We start from the raw sequence: 20516 nt of genomic DNA on the forward strand, positions 1-20516 counted from the left end.
TCAGTGTTTTCCTCAGCAGCATTTCCGAGCATTGGCAATGCCATCCAACTTTGTGGCTTTATTTATGCAGATTGATACAAAAAAGTCCAAGGAACTCCAGAAAGTGTGAAGCAATGCGGAGAACATCAAAAGGGTCTCCCCAGGAACACTCGTTCTTCTGGCCATAATGTGCTCCGCCTGCATATTCTTTGCTCTAGCAGTGGGGATGATTATGGAGGAGCGAGGTGGGGTGTGTGTGTGTGACAGAAAGAGAGAGAGAGCGAGCGGAAGAAAGGATGGGTGGGGGGGATCTGAGCTGTGAGGAGAAGCATGAATGATGGTGATGCCCCTACATGCCTAACCCAGCCTGCAGGCCTATAGACCTTCACCAGCCATCACATCCAGCTTGGACCAACACTGCCACCCGGTGGCCTGTCTGCACACATAACATTTTCTTTACAGCCCTCTTGTACTAATACGCCCTGCATCTTCCACTAGCGACATACATGGCAACAAGACCATCTGGGGACAAGACCAGAAGAGCCAAATCAATAGTTGTCATCTCCAATGGGCATTTAGAGTGTCTAGTGATCATGCGATGCCATTGTCAACATATGAATTGTCTTTCAACGCATACCGACATGTTGCTGCCTGATTTGATCTGTGAATCTGTATGCTATATGTCCCAATTCATCTACTGTAACAAACCCCTTTAAATAGAGCATCACAGCCTTGTGCACTGAAACATTAAGCCGACACTTTTCGGGCTAGTAAAGCAAGATCTGGCCCAGACGTGGCCTGTCCTTGGCGGTGCAGCAGGCTGACGTGGAGAAGCGGCACTTCTGTGATAAGATGAGTGCAGACAGACAGGACAGCCAGGCTCAGCGGGGCTGACGTAGCTGCTAAGAATCGGGGTTGAGGAGATGCCTGAGCATAACGGACGTTCCTATGCGACGAGTGACAGCAAGAGAGGGGACTGACGCCAGCATGTGACGCAGCCTGGGACATTAGGTCCAGGAGCCCAGCACACTGTCACTTCCCTGTCTTAACACTCTACTGGCTCCTGAAGTGAATGAGCATCCAGTCCTCCGTCCTCTGTGTGTGTGTGTGTGTGTGTGTGTGTGTGTGTGTGTGTGTGTGTGTTTAAACAAACTAATTGGGGACTTTTTGTTACATTGTCATCACCACAAGGTCAAATGCTATATATAGGGGGTTTAGGATTAAGGTTAGGAGCTAGGGTTAGGTTTTGGGGTTAAGGTTAGGAAAATATGATTTTGAATGGGACTGAATTGTGTGTCCCCACAAGGTTAGTTATACAAGACTGTGTGTGTATGTATCCGGCACCCGTGCGTCAAAATCACCATTGGCCATCAGATGGTCGTGTGAATGATGTTGGGTGATAGCCTTTACCATAGACTGATGTAATAATGCAAAATCTAATCAAATACCTCAGCCTTACTCTCACATAAGGCAGCATGGTTCAAAGTTATTTAAAGGGCGGATTCTATACGTATTTTTAAGAGCAGTCACTGTATTACGACAGCAGGCTTCCTGCACTGTCTGCTGGAGCGAGGAAGGCAATCAAATAGCTCCGACTGAATTAGTCACGCCTCCGGGCCGGTGCTCTAACTAACACACACTCCCACACTCCTCTCGCAGTCCCTAGTGAAGCAGCACTGCTTTCTCTGTCCTCTTTAAAAGAGAGTAGCACAGGAGGACTTCATTTTTCAAAGCTAATCACGAGCTTCTGAAGAAACCACGGCAGCCACCACCACTGAAGGAGTGTGGCGCGGGGCCTGATCATGTCACAACCACAGACTTAATTTAACTTATTTGACTTTAATTATACCCTCGCAGATATTCATAGTAAATGTAATTTTTGTCAGGAAGGCAATTCCCTGAGCGTGACGGGGAGCTGCAGACATTACAGTTTTAGAGCTGGGCGGCGATGGCGTGGTTCTGTGTTAGTGCATTAGCACCTCTCCCCGACAGCAGGACTCCTGCGGCTCCAAAACCCACCAGGGGGACGGGCTGCCTATCTGTCTGCCTGTCGGTTAGCTAGCATCCCACATCTCTACAGTCTCTCTCTCGCTCTTTTCTCACTCTCTCACATACACACGCTCTCTCATTTCTCTCACCTCTTTCTACCACTCACTCTCTTATTCACTCTCACCCCATCCCTCTCTCGCTCTCTTGTGTTCACTCCCTCTTTCCCCAAGTCTCCCCCTTGTCTTTCTACCACGCACTCGTTCACTGCCTCTCTCGCCATCTCTTGTTCATTCCCCTCCATTTCTCTATAATGAGCTCACTGCTACTATCTTCGAAGTCTGTGTTTCCTTAAATCCAATTTACGCTTGATCCGAAAATGTGGTTGGACGCGCCGTATGGAGTGTGAAGCAATTGCGGCACTTCGGGAGGCATGCAGAGGCCAAATTAAGCTCCGTACCGCATCATAGCGCGCCGCCCAAATGTTGTAACAATGCGTAGTCCCCCGTATAGCTCCGCATTGACATGATTGGTTGACGGTAGGTGGGGGCGGGAGGTCCAGTATAAACACAAACTCACTTCCTTGACAAGAAGTATAAATGCCCTGACTTCTGCAGAGGCGGTATTGCAGTAAATGCTCTACGGCCACTGCAGATGTCGGATTGACTATGCAGTGCCTTTTAGGGTGGAAAACTATCCTTGCAGGGAAATATGATGTTCCTGAATATTGAAGGAATCTCCTATATTGGATTTATTTCTGTTTAATTCTCTGAATTCATTTTGGAGGTTTCACCACTGTCTCCCGTGTTGAGTTCAGTACAGCATTTCCAATAAATAGAAACTAATAAATCGCTAATCTTTCCGACACACATTTACTGACAGTAATAGCCTACTGTGTGTGGATACACTTGCTGATCAATGCTACCATCTAGCTTGATTCTTCTGCACTGCACAGAGACAGCATACAGTAAAAGCCTACTGTGCTGAGTACAACAGTTGCAGTACTTAGTCTCCAGTAGAGGTCGCTCAAGTACCACTTTAAACGTAGGCTACCAAACGATATGCACCAGTGTGTTTATGTCTCTGATTATTAGCTGCGGTCAGATATTAAAATATTATGAGATCCCAATCCATGAGATGATTATAGGCTAATGTTTTTAAATTATATGGGTCACACAACTATGACTCAAACGATTACAACGTCATATTAATATGTCTGTGCAGTCCAAAGGTGCTCTTCCTGAAATATCCCCACATGATCAGACTAAATACAGCCTAACCCAGATCACAGTAAGAGATGGATTAGCTGTGCTGAAAAAACACAGTATTGAGAAAAAGGAAATAGGCAAGAGCTGTGAACCAAGACCCCAAACAGGTTTAAGAGGTGCTGGCCCGTAAATAGTTCATTTCCAATGGAGAAACAAAAGCAAAAAGAGCAAATCCAGGTATTTTGCGTGACCTAGCTAAAAAAAATGCCCGGAAACGAGAGCTGCAATGTGTATTGGAGCTTGTCTTCCAACGCTGCCCTAACCAGAGACAGATGATTCAGCACTTTTCAGAGAAATGCTTTGTGTCCTGTACTTGGGTGGTTTCAGAGATGGAACACTCACTGTCTGAGTCACTGACTTATTATGAGCCTCCAGGAATACACAATTAGATAATATGTACTTTTTGTCCCCATATTTTCTCCATATAAAAAGGAGTGCCTCTGTTATTGATGAGATGAGAATGGTAATTAGCTGCTCCTGTAGGCCACGTCATACTACAGTAACAACTACACTGTCATCCTTCCGCTTGCCTCTGGTCCGGAGGCTGCATCCTTCTCTCTGGCCCAGTGATAGGCTGCTGTGAAACAGCAGGGAAATCACACGGGGCAACAGCCAATAGGATCCCTCAAGGAAACATCAATGAACTGATTATTTGGCTGAAATCCAGGAAATTGGGTTCTTACATTTGGAAGGCAGAACAAGGCCCTGCCTCCTTCCTTCCTTAAGTAATGACTGATCTGACACGCTGAGATTGGTGAAAGCAATAGGCTGGAGACCATACAATCACTTACAGATCACTGAATAGCAAGGGAGGAAGGAAGGATGTACTTTAAAAGCATTCAATCAGATTAGAGAAAAAACGACAACTATGTAACTGTTGTACAGGAGCAGAGTTGTACAGTGCAAGGCAAAAGCCCTGACTGCATACAGTACACTGGCCAAAGAAAGAGCAGCACCATTGAAGACCTGTCTTGTAGCTCAATGTCCTGAGTAGTGACGTAAGATTGGGGACAGTGATACCGTGGGCAGAGAACCCACACAGAAACAGTGCCAGGCAGTGAGCTCATTTAGGTCAAAGCCAGCAGGACAACCCTTGCCCCTCTAGAATACAAATCACACAGGAAATTCCACAGAATGGAAGTAGGATGAACGTTTTCTACTCTAGCAACGGGGAAAGTAAAATGCTGACTATTAAAAAAGGTGTGTAAGTAAAAGTGAATTGGACAAAGGTTAAACACATTATGACGGTCAGCGGGGATTAAAAGATGAAGATCACTGTATTGGTCAATTGCACACAAGGCCCAACTGAAATTTGGGCCTCCCGAGTGGCGCAGTGGTCTAAGGCACTGCATCGCAGTGCTAGCTGTGCCACTAGAGATCCTGGTTAGAATCCAGGCTCTGTCGTAGCCGGCGGTGACCGGGAGACCCATGGGGCGGCGCACAATTGGCCCAGCGTCGTCCAGGGTAGGGGAGGGAATGGCCGGCAGGGATGTAGCTCAGTTGGTAGAGCATGGCGTTTGCAACGCCACGGTTGTGGGTTTGATACCCACGGGGGGCCAGTATAAAAAATAATGTATGCACTCACTAACTGTAAGTCGCTCTGGATAAGAGCGTCTGCTAAATGACGTAAATGTAAAATGTAAATTAGACTTCCGCTTTTAACCCAACCCCTCCGAAAGACAGTAAAACACACATACATATACATGTTACTAACCAAAGTACTACTGAAGATAGACACCTCCCATTGGAATGATGGATTAAATCTTAATCCATTCTGTTGGGAGCTGTCAATTCCATAGAATTAAATTATTTGTGGTCAACTCACTATACATGTTGAATACATTGTATTCTATCCAGACTTACCATGCTGTTGAGGTCTGAGTTGTAGCTCCCACAGGGGTGTGTGGTGGTCCCCAGGGGCTCAAGACCCTCCTCGTCCCACATGTAGGTCCCCCCCGAGCCTGAGTCTGAGGGAGACAAGTCGAGGGAAGAGCCGAGAGGGTAGTCTGCACTCCCGGACAGGGCCTGGCTAGCACGCCGAGACAACGCCCCTAAGCCCCCTCTACCTCCTACAACAGGGAGGAGAAAGAAGAGGTTTTACTCGCCTGCTACCTAATCACTGAGGGAGTTTTGGTTCATTTGTTTTGGTTAGTATTGTTGTCATTTAGGGCCGATTTCCCAGACAAAGATTAAGTTTAGTCCTGGACTAAAAAGCATTGTCAGTGGATATTCTCCATTGAAAGTGCTTTTTAGTCCAGGACTAGGCCTAATATGTGTCTGGGAAACCGTCCCTTAGACTTTAACGTCAATTATTTGTATTATTGTGAAATTTTACCAGTGAGTCCCATTCCAGCCCAGTCTACACTGTCAGACAGGAAGCTGTGAAGGCCCTTCATGGAGGTTCCACCATGACGGTGGATGACATCTGCGTTATCATCACCTGCCAAGACAGAGTGTGATTGGTCGAGCCCTCCATCATGGGCAGGGAGCAGCAGAATGCCATCTCCTCCGTTTCCCAGGTTGTCAAAGTCGTCGATGTACTCCTCGCTGGTATCGTTGCGCTCCAGGGAGGAGGTGGAGGAGAGGGACATGTCCTCCAGGCCTTCCCCCAGGGGACGCACCCCGCTGGGGGCCGCAGTTTCTTCTTGTAGGCCTTCTGTTAGGCCCTCTGGGGTGCTCCCTGGGCTGTCATTGGTGCTGGATGGGTCTGGGGTGACAGGGGGTGTCTCCACCGAGTTCCTCCTCCCCTCGCTTTCCTCTGTGCTGCCCTGGACCTTCTCGGTAGAGGAGGCCAAGATGGGGCGAGGCTGCTTGATGAGGGAGGGCCGTGTGAGTCTGTAGCTGATGGCCGAGGGCTTGGTGGTGAAGGAGGCTGAACTGGGTAGTAAGGAATTCCTCAGTGTGGTGGGGGGCAAGATGCAGCTAGTTGTTCCCACCACAGCCCTGCCTGGTGCTAGTCCACGTCCACCTATAATGAGGTGTAGGCCGTTCCTTCTCCCTGCACTACTCAGCACAGGTGTCGGTCTGGCCAGGGGAGATGTCTTGACCAGTGGGGACTTGGCTAGAGGCCTGGACAGCTCCTTGGCCAGCTCTGAGGCCCTGTTGAAGGAGTAGGAGCGGATGATGGGCGGCTGGGTGGGGGAGGGGATCCTCTTAACGTGGGTGAGGCTCCGGGAGCGCACCATGTTCTCCTCCGAGGCAGTCTCCAGGCTGTCGCTGGACTGGGAGTGGGACAGGCTGCTGGTCAGGTTGCTGTAGGGGGAACCACAGTTCTGGCCCCGCCTGAGGGAGCCATTCCCAGACACAAACCGTCCATCACCACCCGACTGGCCGTTGAGGCCTGCTTTGCCGTTGCAGAGACTCTGTCCAGACAAAGCCTGTTTGGGGATGGCCCCGTGAGGCCCGGTTTTGGAGGGTATAGTCCTGGGGCTGGTGGAGGATACCGCAGAAGCACACCCCCGTACCTTAACCGTGGCAGGCATGGTGGATGGCTTCTTAATCTCCCGTACAACCATTGGTGAGTGCTGCAGTTGTCGGAGGTGATGCCCAGCTCCAGTTCCGCCCTCCTCCCCTGAGTCCACCCCCCTCTCCACAGGTTCTCCTCCTTTCCCCTTCTTCCACTTCAGAGAGGAGGAGGGGGGCATCCGCATTGTCCCGTTGTGCCTGGTGGTGGAAGTGGGTAACCCTTTGCCAGTGGTGATGGAGACGCATTGGTAGTGGGTCCCATTGGTCAGTGGGGCGGTGCCAGCCACAGCTGCGGGGCGCGAGCCAAACTTGGGCAGCCTGGAGACCATGGTGGGCACGTTGGGAACCAGATCTTCCATCAGCTGCCTGCTGGACCATGGGTGTGCAGGGCTGGCTGAGCTGTAGAGGGAAAGTGAGAGATGGAAGATGAGAGAAGGGGGGTGGTGGGGGGGGGGACAAGAGAAGGACAAAGAGAGAAATGGGAGTGAGGGAGGACAAGCGAGAACAAGAGGAAAAGATAATATGAAAGGGGAAGAGAGAAATAAAGGTGTGAGAACATGTCGTGCTAAGATTAACACCCCCAAACATGTTATTTCTAACACAAATTGACATTTACAGAGGTAGACTTTAAAGTTACTGTCCAGAGTTTCCAGAATTCTACAAAATATGACCTATAATTAATTACAATATGAGTGAAATAGTTTTCCTTCCAAATTGTTTTATGTATGTTAAAAAAAAATGCTTTTCTGTGTTGGAAAGGTGTGAGTGTACCCAACAGAATGGTGTTGGCATATATATCAAATAAAATGTTATTTGTTACATGTGCCGAATACAACTGGTGTCGAGTTTACCGTGAAATGCTTACTTATAAGCCCTTAACCAACAATGCAGAGTAAGAAAATGCTAAATAAACTAAAGTAAAAAAAGTAACAAAATAACAATAACGAGGCTATATACAGGGGGATCCGGTACCCAGTCAATGTGCGGGGGTACAGGTTAGTGGAGGTCATATGTACATGTAGGTAGGGGTAAAGTCACTTTGCATAGATAACAGCGAGTAGCAGCAGCGTAAAAAAGTGGGTCAATGCAAATAGTCCGGGTAGCCATTTGAGTAACTGTTCAGCAGTCTTATGGCTTGGGGGGGTAGAAGCTGTTAAGGAGCCTTTTGGACCTAGTCTTGGAGCGCTGATACAGCTTGCCGTGCGGTAGCAGAGAGAACAGTCTGTGACTTGGGTGGCTGGAGTCTTTGACAATTTTTAGGGCCTTCCTCTGATACCGCCTGGTATAGAGGTCCTGGATGGCAGGAAGCTTGGCCCCAGTGATGTACTGGGCCGTACACACTACTAGGGCTGTTGAGGTGACCATATTACCGCCACACTCGCAGTCATGATTCATGAACGCAGTAACATTCTACATGACTGTTGAGTCATGGTAATCTCCTTTTATGCACTCTGGACAGTGGTAGCCTATCCAACTCGCTAAAGATAATCAGGTCGCTAATGGCCTGGTACTCAGGGCTCTATTGTCCCTCTAACCACTCTGACATCAATGTAAATGCAATCAAAAATCACATCAAATACTTATAAAAAAAGACCCTCTTTTCCTGTAGTCCACGATCAGCTCCTTTGTCTTGCTCACGTTGAGGGAGAGGTTTTTGCCTGGCACCACACTGCCAAGTCTCTGACCTCCTCCCTATAGGCTGTCAAGCCTACCACCGTTACGTCGTCGGCAAACTTAATGATGGTGTTGGAGTCGTGCTTGGCCATGCAGTCATGGGTGAACAGGGAGTACAGGAGGGGACTAAGCACACACCCCTGATGGGCCTCCGTGTTGAGGATCAGCGTGGCAGATGTGTTGTTGCCTACACTTACCACCTGGGGGTGGCCCGTCAGGAAGTCCAGGATCCAATTGCAGAGGGAGGTGTTTAGTCAAAGGGTCCTTAGCTTATTGATGAGCTTTGAGGGCACTATGGTGTTGAACGCTGAGCTGTAGTTAATGAACAGCATTCCCACATAAGTGTTCCTTTTGTCCAGGTGGGAAAGGGCAGTGTGGAGTGCAATAGAGATTGCATTATCTGTGGATCTGTTGGGGCGGTACGCGAATTGGAGTGGGTCTACGGTTTCTGGGATGATGGTGTTGATGTGAGCCATGACCAGCCTTTCAAAGCACTTCATGGCTACAGACGTCAGTGCTACGGGTCGGTAGTCATTTATGCAGGTTACCTTAGTGTTCTTGGGCACAGGGACCATCGTGGTCTGTTTGAAACATGTAGGTATTACAGACTGGGTCAGGGAGAGGTTGAAAATGTCAGTGAAGACACTTGCCAGTTGGTCAGCGCATGCTCTGAGTACACGTCCTGGTAATCCATCTGGCCCTGCGGCCTTGTGAATGTTGACCTGTTTAAAGGTCTTACTCACAGAGAGCGTGATCACACAGTCGTCCGGAACATCTGGCGCTCTCATGCATGATTCAGTGTTGCTTGCCTCGAAGCACACATAGAAGTCATTTAGCGCATCTGGTAGGCTCGCGTCACTGGGCAGCATGCGGCTGGGCTTACCTTTAATGCATAATAGTTTGCAAGCCCTGCCACACCCGACGAGCGTCAGAGCCGTTGTAGTAGGATTCAATCTTAGTCCTGTATTGTTGCGTTGCCTGTTTGATGGTTTGGTCGGAGGGCAATGTATGTATGTACCGTCACTGTGGGGACGACGTCATCGATGCACTTATTGATGACGCTGGTGACTGATGTGGTATACTCCTCAATGCCATCGGATGAATCCCGAAACATATTCCAGTCTGTGCTAGCAAAACAGTCCTGTAGCTTAGTATCTGCGTCATCTAACCACTTCCGTATTGAGTGAGTCACTGGTACTTCCTGCTTCTAAGCAGGAATCAGGAGGATAGAATTATGCTTTGGCCACGAATACAAGTATACGACGAGTCAACAACATTATTTGGGTATGAGTTAACAGAATATTAACTTTTAAAAGTGAGATTCACACTGGACAGTTACTTTAAGACTATCAAATGCAGTAAAATAAATAACACAGTCGGCTACTTTCTGTGAATATTCTTTTCAACCTAATGAGAAACATAGACACAGTAGCTCTAAATTATTTATAACGTCTGTTCTAGGAAAGCAGTCTTTACTGTACCATCTAAAACGTGCCAATTAAAGTGCCCTGCTTTTGAAAAGACTAGGCTGGGAGTGGCAGGAACAGAGTCAGGGCTTGTCGGAGCACAACTACATCTCCACATGCATACCAGATCCCACACCCCTAATTATCACAATGCTACTCAGCCAATTACAACACAGCTTTCCTGACTGCACCAGCTCCTTATGCTGTTCTGACATTTAAAGCCACACCCAAGAGGCTAGTGCCCGAGAGTATTTACCTTAACCTTCAGGCTAAATCCTTTTGTCACCCTCGCATGCAATGTCACATAGTTACAGTATTAAAAAACAGAATAAAGAATATTTAATGTACTAAAACGCATGAAAGTTCAGTGATGAATGTGGTTGAACAGGATTTGCTTCTCTGAGGACAAGTAGAGAGCAGCCTGAAGCTGCGGGTAGACATACAGAGAAGACTGAGAGGAGAGGAGCAAGGTCTATGGCGACATCCCAAATGGCACCCTATTCCCTATACTGTGGGGAGAACAAGTATTTGATACACTGCCGATTTTGCAGGTTTTCCTACTTACAAAGCATGTAGAGGTCTGTAATTTTTATCATAGGTACACTTCAACTGTGAGAGACGGAACCTAAAACAAAAATCAAGAAAATCACATTGTATGATTTTTAAGTAATTAATTTGCATTTTATTGCATGACATAAGTATTTGATCACCTACCAACCAGTAAGAATTCCGGCTCTCACAGACCTGTTAGTTTTTCTTTAAGAAGCCCTCCTGTTCTCCACTCATTACCTGTACTAACTGCACGTGTTTGAACTCGTTACCTGTATAAGACACCTGTCCACACACTCAATCAAACAGACTCCAACCTCTCCACAATGGCCAAGACCAGAGAGCTGTGTAAGGACATCAGGGATAAAATTGTAGACCTGCACAAGGCTGGGATGGGCTACAGGACAATAGGCAAGCAGCTTGATGAGAAGAGAACAACTGTTGGCGCAATTATTGGAAAATTGAAGAAGTTCAAGATGACGGTCAATCACCCTCGGTCTGGGGCTCCATGCAAGATCTCACCTCGTAGGGCATCAATGATCATGAGGAAGGTGAGGGATCAGCCCAGAACTACACGGCAGGACCTGGTCAATGACCTGAAGAGAGCTGGGACCACAGTCTCAAAGAAAACCATTAGTAACACACTACGCCGTCATGGATTAAAATCCTGCAGCGCACGCAAGGTCCCCTTGCTCAAGCCAGCGCATGTCCAGGCCCGTCTGAAGTTTGCCAATGACCATCTGGATGATCCAGAGGAGGAATGGGAGAAGGTCATGTGGTCTGATGAGACAAAAATAGAGCTTTTTGGTCTAACCTCCACTCGCCGTGTTTGGAGGAAGAAGGATGAGTACAACTCCAAGAACACCATCCCAACCGTGAAGCATGGAGGTGGAAACATCATTCTTTGGGGATGCTTTTCTGCAAAGGGGACAGGACGACTGCACCATATTGAGGGGAGGATGGATGGGGCCATGTAACGCGAGATCTTGGCCAACAACCTCCTTCCCTCAGTAAGAGCATTGAAGATGGGTCGTGGCTGGGTCTTCCAGCATGACAACGACCCGAAACACACAGCCAGGGCAACTAAGGAGTGGCTCCGTAAGAAGCATCTCAAGGTCCTGGAGTGGCCTAGCCAGTCTCCAGACCTGAACCCAATAGAAAATCTTTGGAGGGAGCTGAAAGTCCATATTGCCCAGCGACAGCCCCGAAACCTGAAGGATCTGGTGAAGGTCTGTATGGAGGAGTGGGCCAAAATCCCTGCTGCAGTGTGTGCAAAACTGGTCAAGACCTAGAGGAAACTGCAAACAAAGGTTTCTGTACCAAATATTAAGTTCTGCTTTTCTGATGTATCAAATACTTATGTCATGCAATAAAATGCTAATTAATTACTTTAAAATCATACAATGTGACTTTCTGGATTTTTGTCTCTCACAGTTGAAGTGTACCTATGATAAAAATTACAGACCTCTACATGCTTTGTAAGTAGGAAAACCTGCAAAATCGGCAGTGTATCAAATATTTGTTCTCCCCATTGTAGGCCCTGGTCAAAAGTAGTGCACTACATAGGGAATATGGTACCTTTTATATAATAAAGACCCCTGTTTGGTGGTACCCCTGTGAACGCATGCCAGCCCCTACCCGCCTGCCTATCATCCTTCATGCCGCCTGGGCATCATCCACAGCTTTTGCATATTATCCGTCTCCCATAGACATAGTATATGCCAGGGGCAAGAGGGGCATGCGGTCCTGCCCCCTAAAACCACGAGATGACAACGTGGCCATGGATGTGCCAACAGACACAGTATGACGAGGGTAAATCATTCCCAAGGGGTTTGAAGCACAAAGTATCGATTCAGTAGAGAATGAAGATTAGGCCATTAGGCCCCTCAGAAGGTGTCTGAAAAAATAAGGCAAGCGTCAGGAGCCAGTCAAGTGTTGAAGTTTATTTTAGTTTAACACCAAACAAAAACAAAACAACATTCAAGCTTGGGTTCTCCAAAACATCCATAGGTCTATGTGCAGCCGCCCTGAGTCTTATTGCGAAATACCACGGTAGTGAGAAACTCAAACAGTCTCTGTGCATCGTTTACCTTGGTGTCCGTAGCAATGACTGCAATGAGCTCTGTTTACAAAGAGAAGAGATAGGGATTCAGTAACGAGAACTATCAAAAAGCTATATAGCACATTTGATTAGCTACTAGTGTTGCTGAGGCACTGGGACATGTATATGTGTATATATATATATATATATATATATATATATATATATATATATATATATATATATATATATATATATATATATATATATATCAACATGGCAGAGGAGAGGAGACGTGCTCACTGACTGGAGAAATCCATTAGGGGGCCACTCAGCAATCAGTGTAGGCTAGCACTGGCTCAAAGCCATCAGCCCCTTCTCATCAAGAGTAATGACAGTGGGCAGGGGTGAATGACTGACAGAAAAGAGAGACAAAAAGAGAGAGAGAGGAGTTGGAGGGAGAAAGTGTGTGTGTGTGTGTATGTGTTTGTGGTAGTAAACTACGCTATGTTGCATACTGCAGGGAAAAGTTGCTGTGCTGCAAGATTGGCCAAGGACAGGGATTGCTTGCAGATGAATGGTTTTGCACAGGGTGCCAATGAGCTTTAGGCTCCATACTCTACACTGGGCACCTGGCTGCAACCAACTCTCCCCCTCTCTCTACCTCAGGGGTTCACAACCTTTTTCCCCCCAGGGCCACCTTTTTCACATTTTAAAAATGTCACCCCCCCTTAAAAAAAAAAAGATTATTGTTTATTGAGATAGCCTATATTAAATACACTACCAGTTTGACTGTTTAATTTGAGGGACCTAGGAATTTTTTTTCCTGCAATACTACGTAGTTTAACAAGACTCTTGACATATTTTCGGTGGGCTAATATATAATAATAATAATAATAATAATAATAATAATAATCCCTCCCGCTCTCTCCTACTCTTTCCCTTGCTCTCCCTATCTCCTGGAGTGGTTACAAGGCCAAAGAAAACAGAGATCAGCTGTACTCCCGCTACAGTTCATCTGTTTGAGGGGCAGCCCTCTGCTATCCTGCTACTACTGACTGTGCTATTCCTGTCCTCTATACTCAGTACTGCACATTGACTCTGTACCGGTACCCCCTGTATATAGCCTCCCTACTGTTATTTTATTTTACTGCTGCTCTTTAATAAATAAATTGTTTTACTTATTTTGTACTTAACACTTATTTTTCTTAAAACTGCATTGTTGGTTAAGGGCTTGTAAGTAAGCATTTCACTGTAAGGTTGTATTCGGCGCATGTGGCAAATAAAAATGGATTTGATTTGATTTGCATTCACCTCCGGGTTGCAGGCAGCACACAAGCACAGGACTGCATGAGAAGTGAGATATTTAGCAACCATCTAAAACACTATCAGTATCTATGACACTTTCACAGGTCCAGGTTTCAATTTTCCACTACTTGCAATGTGAGTAAATGTGGAGCTCAGAGGTCAGTTTGACTCTCCTTCCATCACCTTGGCTGTTAAAGTCATATAAATATTGGGGCCTCATGTAGCTCAGTTGGTAGAGCATGGCACTTGCTACGCCAGGGTTGTGGGCTAGTTTCCCACGGGGGGACAGTATGAAAAATGTACAGTGGGGAAAAAAGTATTTAGTCAGCCACCAATTGTGCAAGTTCTCCCACTTAAAAAGATGAGAGAGGCCTGTCATTTTCATCATAGGTACACATCAACTATGACAGACAAATTGAGAAACAAAAATCCAGAAAATCACATTGTAGGATTTTTAATGAATTTATTTGCAAATTATGGTGGAAAATAAGTATTTGGTCACCTACAAACAAGCAAGATTTCTGGCTCTCACAGACCTGTAACTTCTTCTTTAAGAGGCTCCTCTGTCCTCCACTCGTTACCTGTATTAATGGCACCTGTTTGAACTTGTTATCAGTATAAAAGACACCTGTCCACAACCTCAAACAGTCACACTCCAAACTCCACTATGGCCAAGACCAAAGAGCTGTCAAATGACACCAGAAACAAAATTGTAGACCTGCACCAGGCTGGGAAGACTGAATATGCAATAGGTAAGCAGCTTGGTTTGAAGAAATCAACTGTGGGAGCAATTATTAGGAAATGGAAGACATACAAGACCACTGATAATCTCCCTCGATCTGGGGCTCCACGCAAGATCTCACCCTGTGGGGTCAAAATGATCACAAGAACGGTGAGCAAAAATCCCAGAACCACACGGGGGGACCTAGTGAATGACCTGCAGAGAGCTGGGACCAAAGTAACAAAGCCTACCATCAGTAACACACTACGCCGCCAGGGACTCAAATCCTGCAGTGCCAGACGTGTCCCCCTGCTTAAGCCAGTACATGTCCAGGCCCATCTGAAGTTTGCTAGAGTGCATTTGGATGATCCAGAAGAGGATTGGGAGAATGTCAGATGAAACCAAAATAGAACTTTTTGGTAAAAACTAAACTCGTCGTGTTTGGAGGACAAAGAATGCTGAGTTGCATCCAAAGAACACCATACCTACTGTGAAGCATGGGGGTGGAAACATCATGCTTTGGGGCTGTTTTTCTGCAAAGGGACCAGGACGACTGATCCGTGTAAAGGAAAGAATGAATGGGGCCATGTATCGTGAGATTTTGAGTGAAAACCTCCTTCCATCAGCAAGGGCATTGAAGATGAAACGTGGCTGGGTCTTTCAGCATGACAATGATCCCAAACACACCGCCCGGGCAACGAAGGAGTGGCTTCGTAAGAAGCATTTCAAGGTCCTGGAGTGGCCTAGCCAGTCTCCAGATCTCAACCCCATAGAAAATCTTTGGAGGGAGTTGAAAGTCCGTGTTGCCCAGCGACAGCCCCAAAACATCACTGCTCTAGAGGAGATCTGCATGGAGGAATGGGCCAAAATACCAGCAACAGTGTGTGAAAACCTTGTGAAGACTTACAGAAAACGTTTGACCTGTGTCATTGCCAACAAAGGGTATATAACAAAGTATTGAGAAACTTTTGTTATTGACCAAATACTTATTTTCCACCATAATTTGCAAATAAATTCATTAAAAATCCTACAATGTGATTTTCTGGATTTTTTTTCTCATTTTGTCTGTCATAGTTGACGTGTACCTATGATGAAAATTACAGGCCTCTCTCATCTTTTTAAGTGGGAGAACTTGCACAATTGGTGGCTGACTAAATACTTTTTTTCCCCACTGTATGCACTCACTAAAACTGTAAGTCGCTCTGGATAAGAGCGTCTACTAAAATGACTAAAATGAAAAAAAAATGTAAATAGAATCACTATTTATTATATTTCTATGGTTACAGTAATCACTTATCTCATATGACAAGGCTGCAGGCATTCAGCCAGTATCGTTAGTTTGCGACCGACCCCAACCTGGCTAGCGACCAATGAGGCCAACTCTGGTGGCACACACTGACCCACATTACACACTGCTGCTGACACACTCCCTCTCTCCCAATCTCCCTCCCCTTTGGACTTAGGTTAAATTGAAGGCCCAACGTACGATACGATACACCACCACCTCCTACTAGCCAGCAGTGTTATCCCCCACTTCACCGGTAGATCAGCTTTGCACTTTTAAGGCAGCATGGTGTCTTATGTTTTTATACCTGAACTATTGTTTCACCACAAATAGCCTACCGAATTGGGAATGGTGTGTTGGATCCCTGCCAATGCTTGCCCTCTACTTCGTTCCCATTTCAGAGACAGCCATGCCATCATCATACCATCATGTGGTCCTCTGTAGCTCAGCTGGTAGAGCACGGCGCTTGTAACGCCAAGGTAGTGGGTTCGATCCCCGGGACCACCAATACACAAAAAAAATGTATGCACGCATGACTGTAAGTCGCTTTGGATAAAAGCGTCTGCTAAATGGCATATTATTATTATTAAGACAGCAAGATCTAGGCTACCTGCGGCCAAACCACAGGAAAAGAGGCCCACTAAAACTAATCTCTCCCTATCAGATGTAGACAATATTCTGATGGGAGTTAGGCCTAGATTTTGAATGGAAATAGTCTTGAAAAGTTTAAGATGGATAGATAAGCACTGCATGGGCACAGCACAGTTGGGTCCCTTCAGCCCTATGATTCCCACTGGTCACACTGTCAGCTTGAGCACCGTAGCAGCAGACCAGCCGCCTGGCTGGAGCCATGATTTTATCGACCAATGCCTTTTTATATGGCCAAGTGTCTGCTTTTCAGAAAGCATTTAGAGCATGCTTCTCCAGACTGTCTGACTCAACAGTGTAGCGGTCAAGTGTTTTGTACCCACAAGAGTCGACCAGAGAAGTGAAACAAGTATTCTTTTTGAAACCAGATCATTTACTTCAGGGTTCAAGGTTAGAAATGTTAAAGACATTTTCTTTACTTTGCACATCACTTTCAGAGTTCAATCAACATATCAGCAGATTTGGTTCACTCAAAAACGCAATGTATTGAGTGGCTGTGATTGAACATCTTGTCTACTAGACGTTTACAAATGCAGTAGACACCTCTAAAGCCACAAAACAGATATCTACCTAAATGAGCCTAATTAGAAGCCTAACTCAATGGTATGGCTGCATCCCTCTCTCCATGTCCTACTACACTGTCTGGCTGCAATTAGCCATCCATCACGATAGCCTTATCCTTAGCTCGTGCATGACCATTAGGCTAACATCTATCTATAAGTGTCTCTCACCCCAGGGCAAAGGGCCCTCTAGTCCGGAGAGGGAGGTCACCCAGAGAGCACAAGCAGAGTTAAAAAGGGCCACGGAGTTCCCTGAAGCAGCACTCTTCTAGTCTGTAAATGAGGAGGATGGCAGAACACACACCACACCCTTAAACCACAACAAAGTGGTCAAAAGTAGTGCACAATATAGGGAATAGGATGCCATAATGGGACTTAGCCCAGGTCTTTGTTCAATAAATAGGCTAATAGATCAAAAAGACCTCTTCATCATCCTCTGCATTGTAACATTGAGTCAATCCTAGACATTGCACTGTGCCTACGTGAAATGCCATGTTATTTTAGAAAACCTCTCTTTCTGGGATTGTGTGACAATGTGTGATTGTGAAGTGCCTCTGAAGATCAGGCAAGGTAAAATACCCAGCAAACTAACCTTGAGCACACACATGCAACGTGCACGCCCTGCCAACTGTGTTTGAAGGGTGCCAAATCCACTTGTCACTTAAATTTCGCTGGATTGATTTTTTTAATTTTACTCTTGCGACTCTTTCATACTCTTGCTTGTACGTGATGGTTTTTCCGTGAACGTTACGGCCGTGGAAATGTTTGTATTGACCGGTCATACACACCCGGTAATTGCAGAAATGGGTCAATGGCATACATGGTCTTTCCTTTGCATCTATAAGAACGCTGAAGCTTTGTCTGGAATTTAAACGCATCATCAACACTTACATCACAAGAAAGAGAAGAAGGATAACTTTATTTTGATGGGTGTTAATTTTTTGTGGAATTTTAAAAAGTAATGATTTAATACAGTTGAAATGTTTACAAATTAAGATGTGCTGAATGAAAGCAAATTCCCAAAAAGAAAACTTGGATAATAGTGATGTTATGTCTGATCTCGCAAATAATGTAAAGTATGAATAGATGGGTGTAATCCAAGAGTGTTTGATTTTTAAAATCGGAGGGCATCCTGCTATTGACAAATTATGCAACAGAACGTGACAACAGTAATTAATGAAGCAGTCTAGGCAGGCCTAGACAGAGCACGTTTTTTGGTGATTGCAGCTGTTCCACCTCTTATGTTAGAGAGGATCTCATGTTAAATACTGTTGAAGTAATATGGCTACAGGTTCATCTGCCTCAACTAAAGCCCATTCTTGTGGGAAGCTGCTATAGACCACCAAGTGCTAACAGTCAGTATCTGGATAGCGTGTGAAATGCTTGATAATGTATGTGATATCAACAGAGGTATATTTTCTGGGTTTTATAAATATTGACTGGAACCAGTGCCTGCAACCTGGTTCAGGTTATCAGTCAACCTACCAGGGTAGTTACAAACAGCACAGGAATGAAATCATCAACATGTTTTGATCACATCTTTACTAATGCTAGAGAAATTTGCTTTAAAGCAGTATCCAAATCCATCGGATGTAGTGATCACAATACAGTTGCCATATCTAGGAAAACCAAAGTTCCAAAGACTGGGCCTAATATAGTGTATAAGAGATCATACATTAAGTTTTGTAGTAATTCCTGTTGATGTAAAGAGTAATTGTTGGTCTGTGGTGTTTAATTAGCAGCAACCAGACACTGCACTTGACACATGAAATTGCTTACTACAGTTTCTAATAAGCATGCACCCATTAAGAAAATGACTAAAAACGGTTAAATCCCCATGGATTGATGAGGAATTGGAAAATTGTATGGTTGAGAGGGATGAGGCAAAATAAATGGCAAAGAAGTCTGGCTGCACAACCGAATGGCAAACGTACTGCAAATTGAGATATCATGTGACTTAAACTGAATATAAAGGAGAAGAAACTACACTATGATAGTAGAAACTCTGGAACACCTTAAATGACATTTTGGGCAAACACAGCTCCATCATTCATTGAATCAGATGGCTCATTCATCACAAAACCCACTGATATTGCCAATTACTTTAATGATTTCTTCATTGGCAAACTCAGGCATGACATGCCAGAAACAAACACTGACAGTACACATCCAAGTATAACATTGTGAAAGACAAGCACTGTAATTTCGAATTCCGTAAAGTGAGTGTGGAAGAGGTGAAAAGATGTTTGCAAAAGCAAAAGTAATTCCACTACCCAAGAATAGTAAAGGCCCCTTTACAGGCTCAAATAGCTGACCAATCAGCCTGTTACCAACTCTTAGTTACATTTTGGGAAAATTGTGTTTGACCAGATACAATGCTATTTTACTGTAAACTAAACAAATTGACAGACTTTCAGCACGCTTATAGGGAAGGACATTTAACAAGCACAGCACTTACACAAATGACTAATAATTGGCTGAGAGAAATTGATAATACAAATATCGTAGGAGCTGTTTTGTTAGACTTCAGTACGGCTTTTAACATTATCGATCCTAGTCTGCTGATGGAAAAGCGTATGTGTTACAGCTTTACACCCCCTGCTATATTGTGGATAAATAGTAACCTGTCTAACAGAAGAGGGTGTTCTTTAATGGAAGTCTCTCAAACATAATCCAGGTAGAATAAGGAATTCCCCAGGGCAGCTGTCTAAGCCCCTTACTTTTTTCAATCTTTACTAACGACATGCCACTGGCTTTGAGTAAAGCCAGTGTGTCTATGTATGCGGATGACTCAACACTATAACCGCCAGCTACTACAGCGAGTGAAATACTGCAACACTAAACAAAGAGCTGCAGTTAGTTTCAGAATGGGTGGCAAGGAATACGTTTGTTCTAAATATTTCAAAAACTAAAAGCATTGTATTTGGGACAAATCATTCACTAAACCCTAAACCTCAACTAATAAATTATGTGGAAATTGAGCAAGTTGAGGTGACTAAACTGCTTGCAGTAACCCTGGATTGTAAACTGTCATGGTCAAAACATGTTGGTACAACAGTAGCTAAGATGGGGAGAAGTCTGTCCATAATAAAGCATTACTCTGCCTTTTTAACAACACTATCAACAAGGCAAGTCCTAAAGGCCCTAGTTTTGTCGTACCTGGACTACTGTTCAGTCGTGTGGTCAGGTGCCACAAAGAGGGACCTCGGAAAATTACAATTGCCTCAGAACAGGGCAGCACGGCTGGCCTTTAAATGTACACAAAGAGCTAACATTAATAATATGCATGTAAATCTCTCATGGCTCCAAGTGGAGGAGAGATTGACTTCATCATTACTTGTTTTTGAAGAAGTGTTTACATGCTGAATGCACCGAGGTGTCTGTTTAAAATACTAGCACACAGCTCGGACACCCATGCATACCCCACAAGACATGCTACCAGAGGTCTCTTCACAATCCCAAAGTCAAGAACAGACTATGGGAGGCGCACAGTACTATGTAGAGCCATGGCTACATGGAACTCTATTCCACATCAGGTAACTGATGCAAGCAGTAGAATCAGATTT

General features: G+C 45.3%; 1 protein-coding gene across 4 annotated transcripts in view; it reads right to left on the minus strand.

The window, feature by feature from the left end:
- Positions 1-20516, minus strand: part of LOC121547304 (serine-rich coiled-coil domain-containing protein 2-like) — a 91058-nt gene that overhangs the window by 55222 nt on the left and 15320 nt on the right. For all 4 annotated transcript variants that reach the window (XM_041858498.2, XM_041858497.2, XM_041858496.2 and 1 more), the window contains exons 2-3: positions 5569-7097; positions 5097-5302 (exon numbers count right to left, since the gene is read on the minus strand). In XM_041858498.2, the coding sequence (XP_041714432.1) occupies positions 5097-5302; positions 5569-7057 (1695 nt within the window). In that variant the 5' untranslated portion in view covers positions 7058-7097. The remainder of the gene's footprint in view (positions 1-5096; positions 5303-5568; positions 7098-20516) is intronic.

This window comes from Coregonus clupeaformis, chromosome 31, assembly GCF_020615455.1.
Source record: "Coregonus clupeaformis isolate EN_2021a chromosome 31, ASM2061545v1, whole genome shotgun sequence".
Classification (NCBI taxonomy): Eukaryota; Metazoa; Chordata; class Actinopteri; order Salmoniformes; family Salmonidae; genus Coregonus; species Coregonus clupeaformis.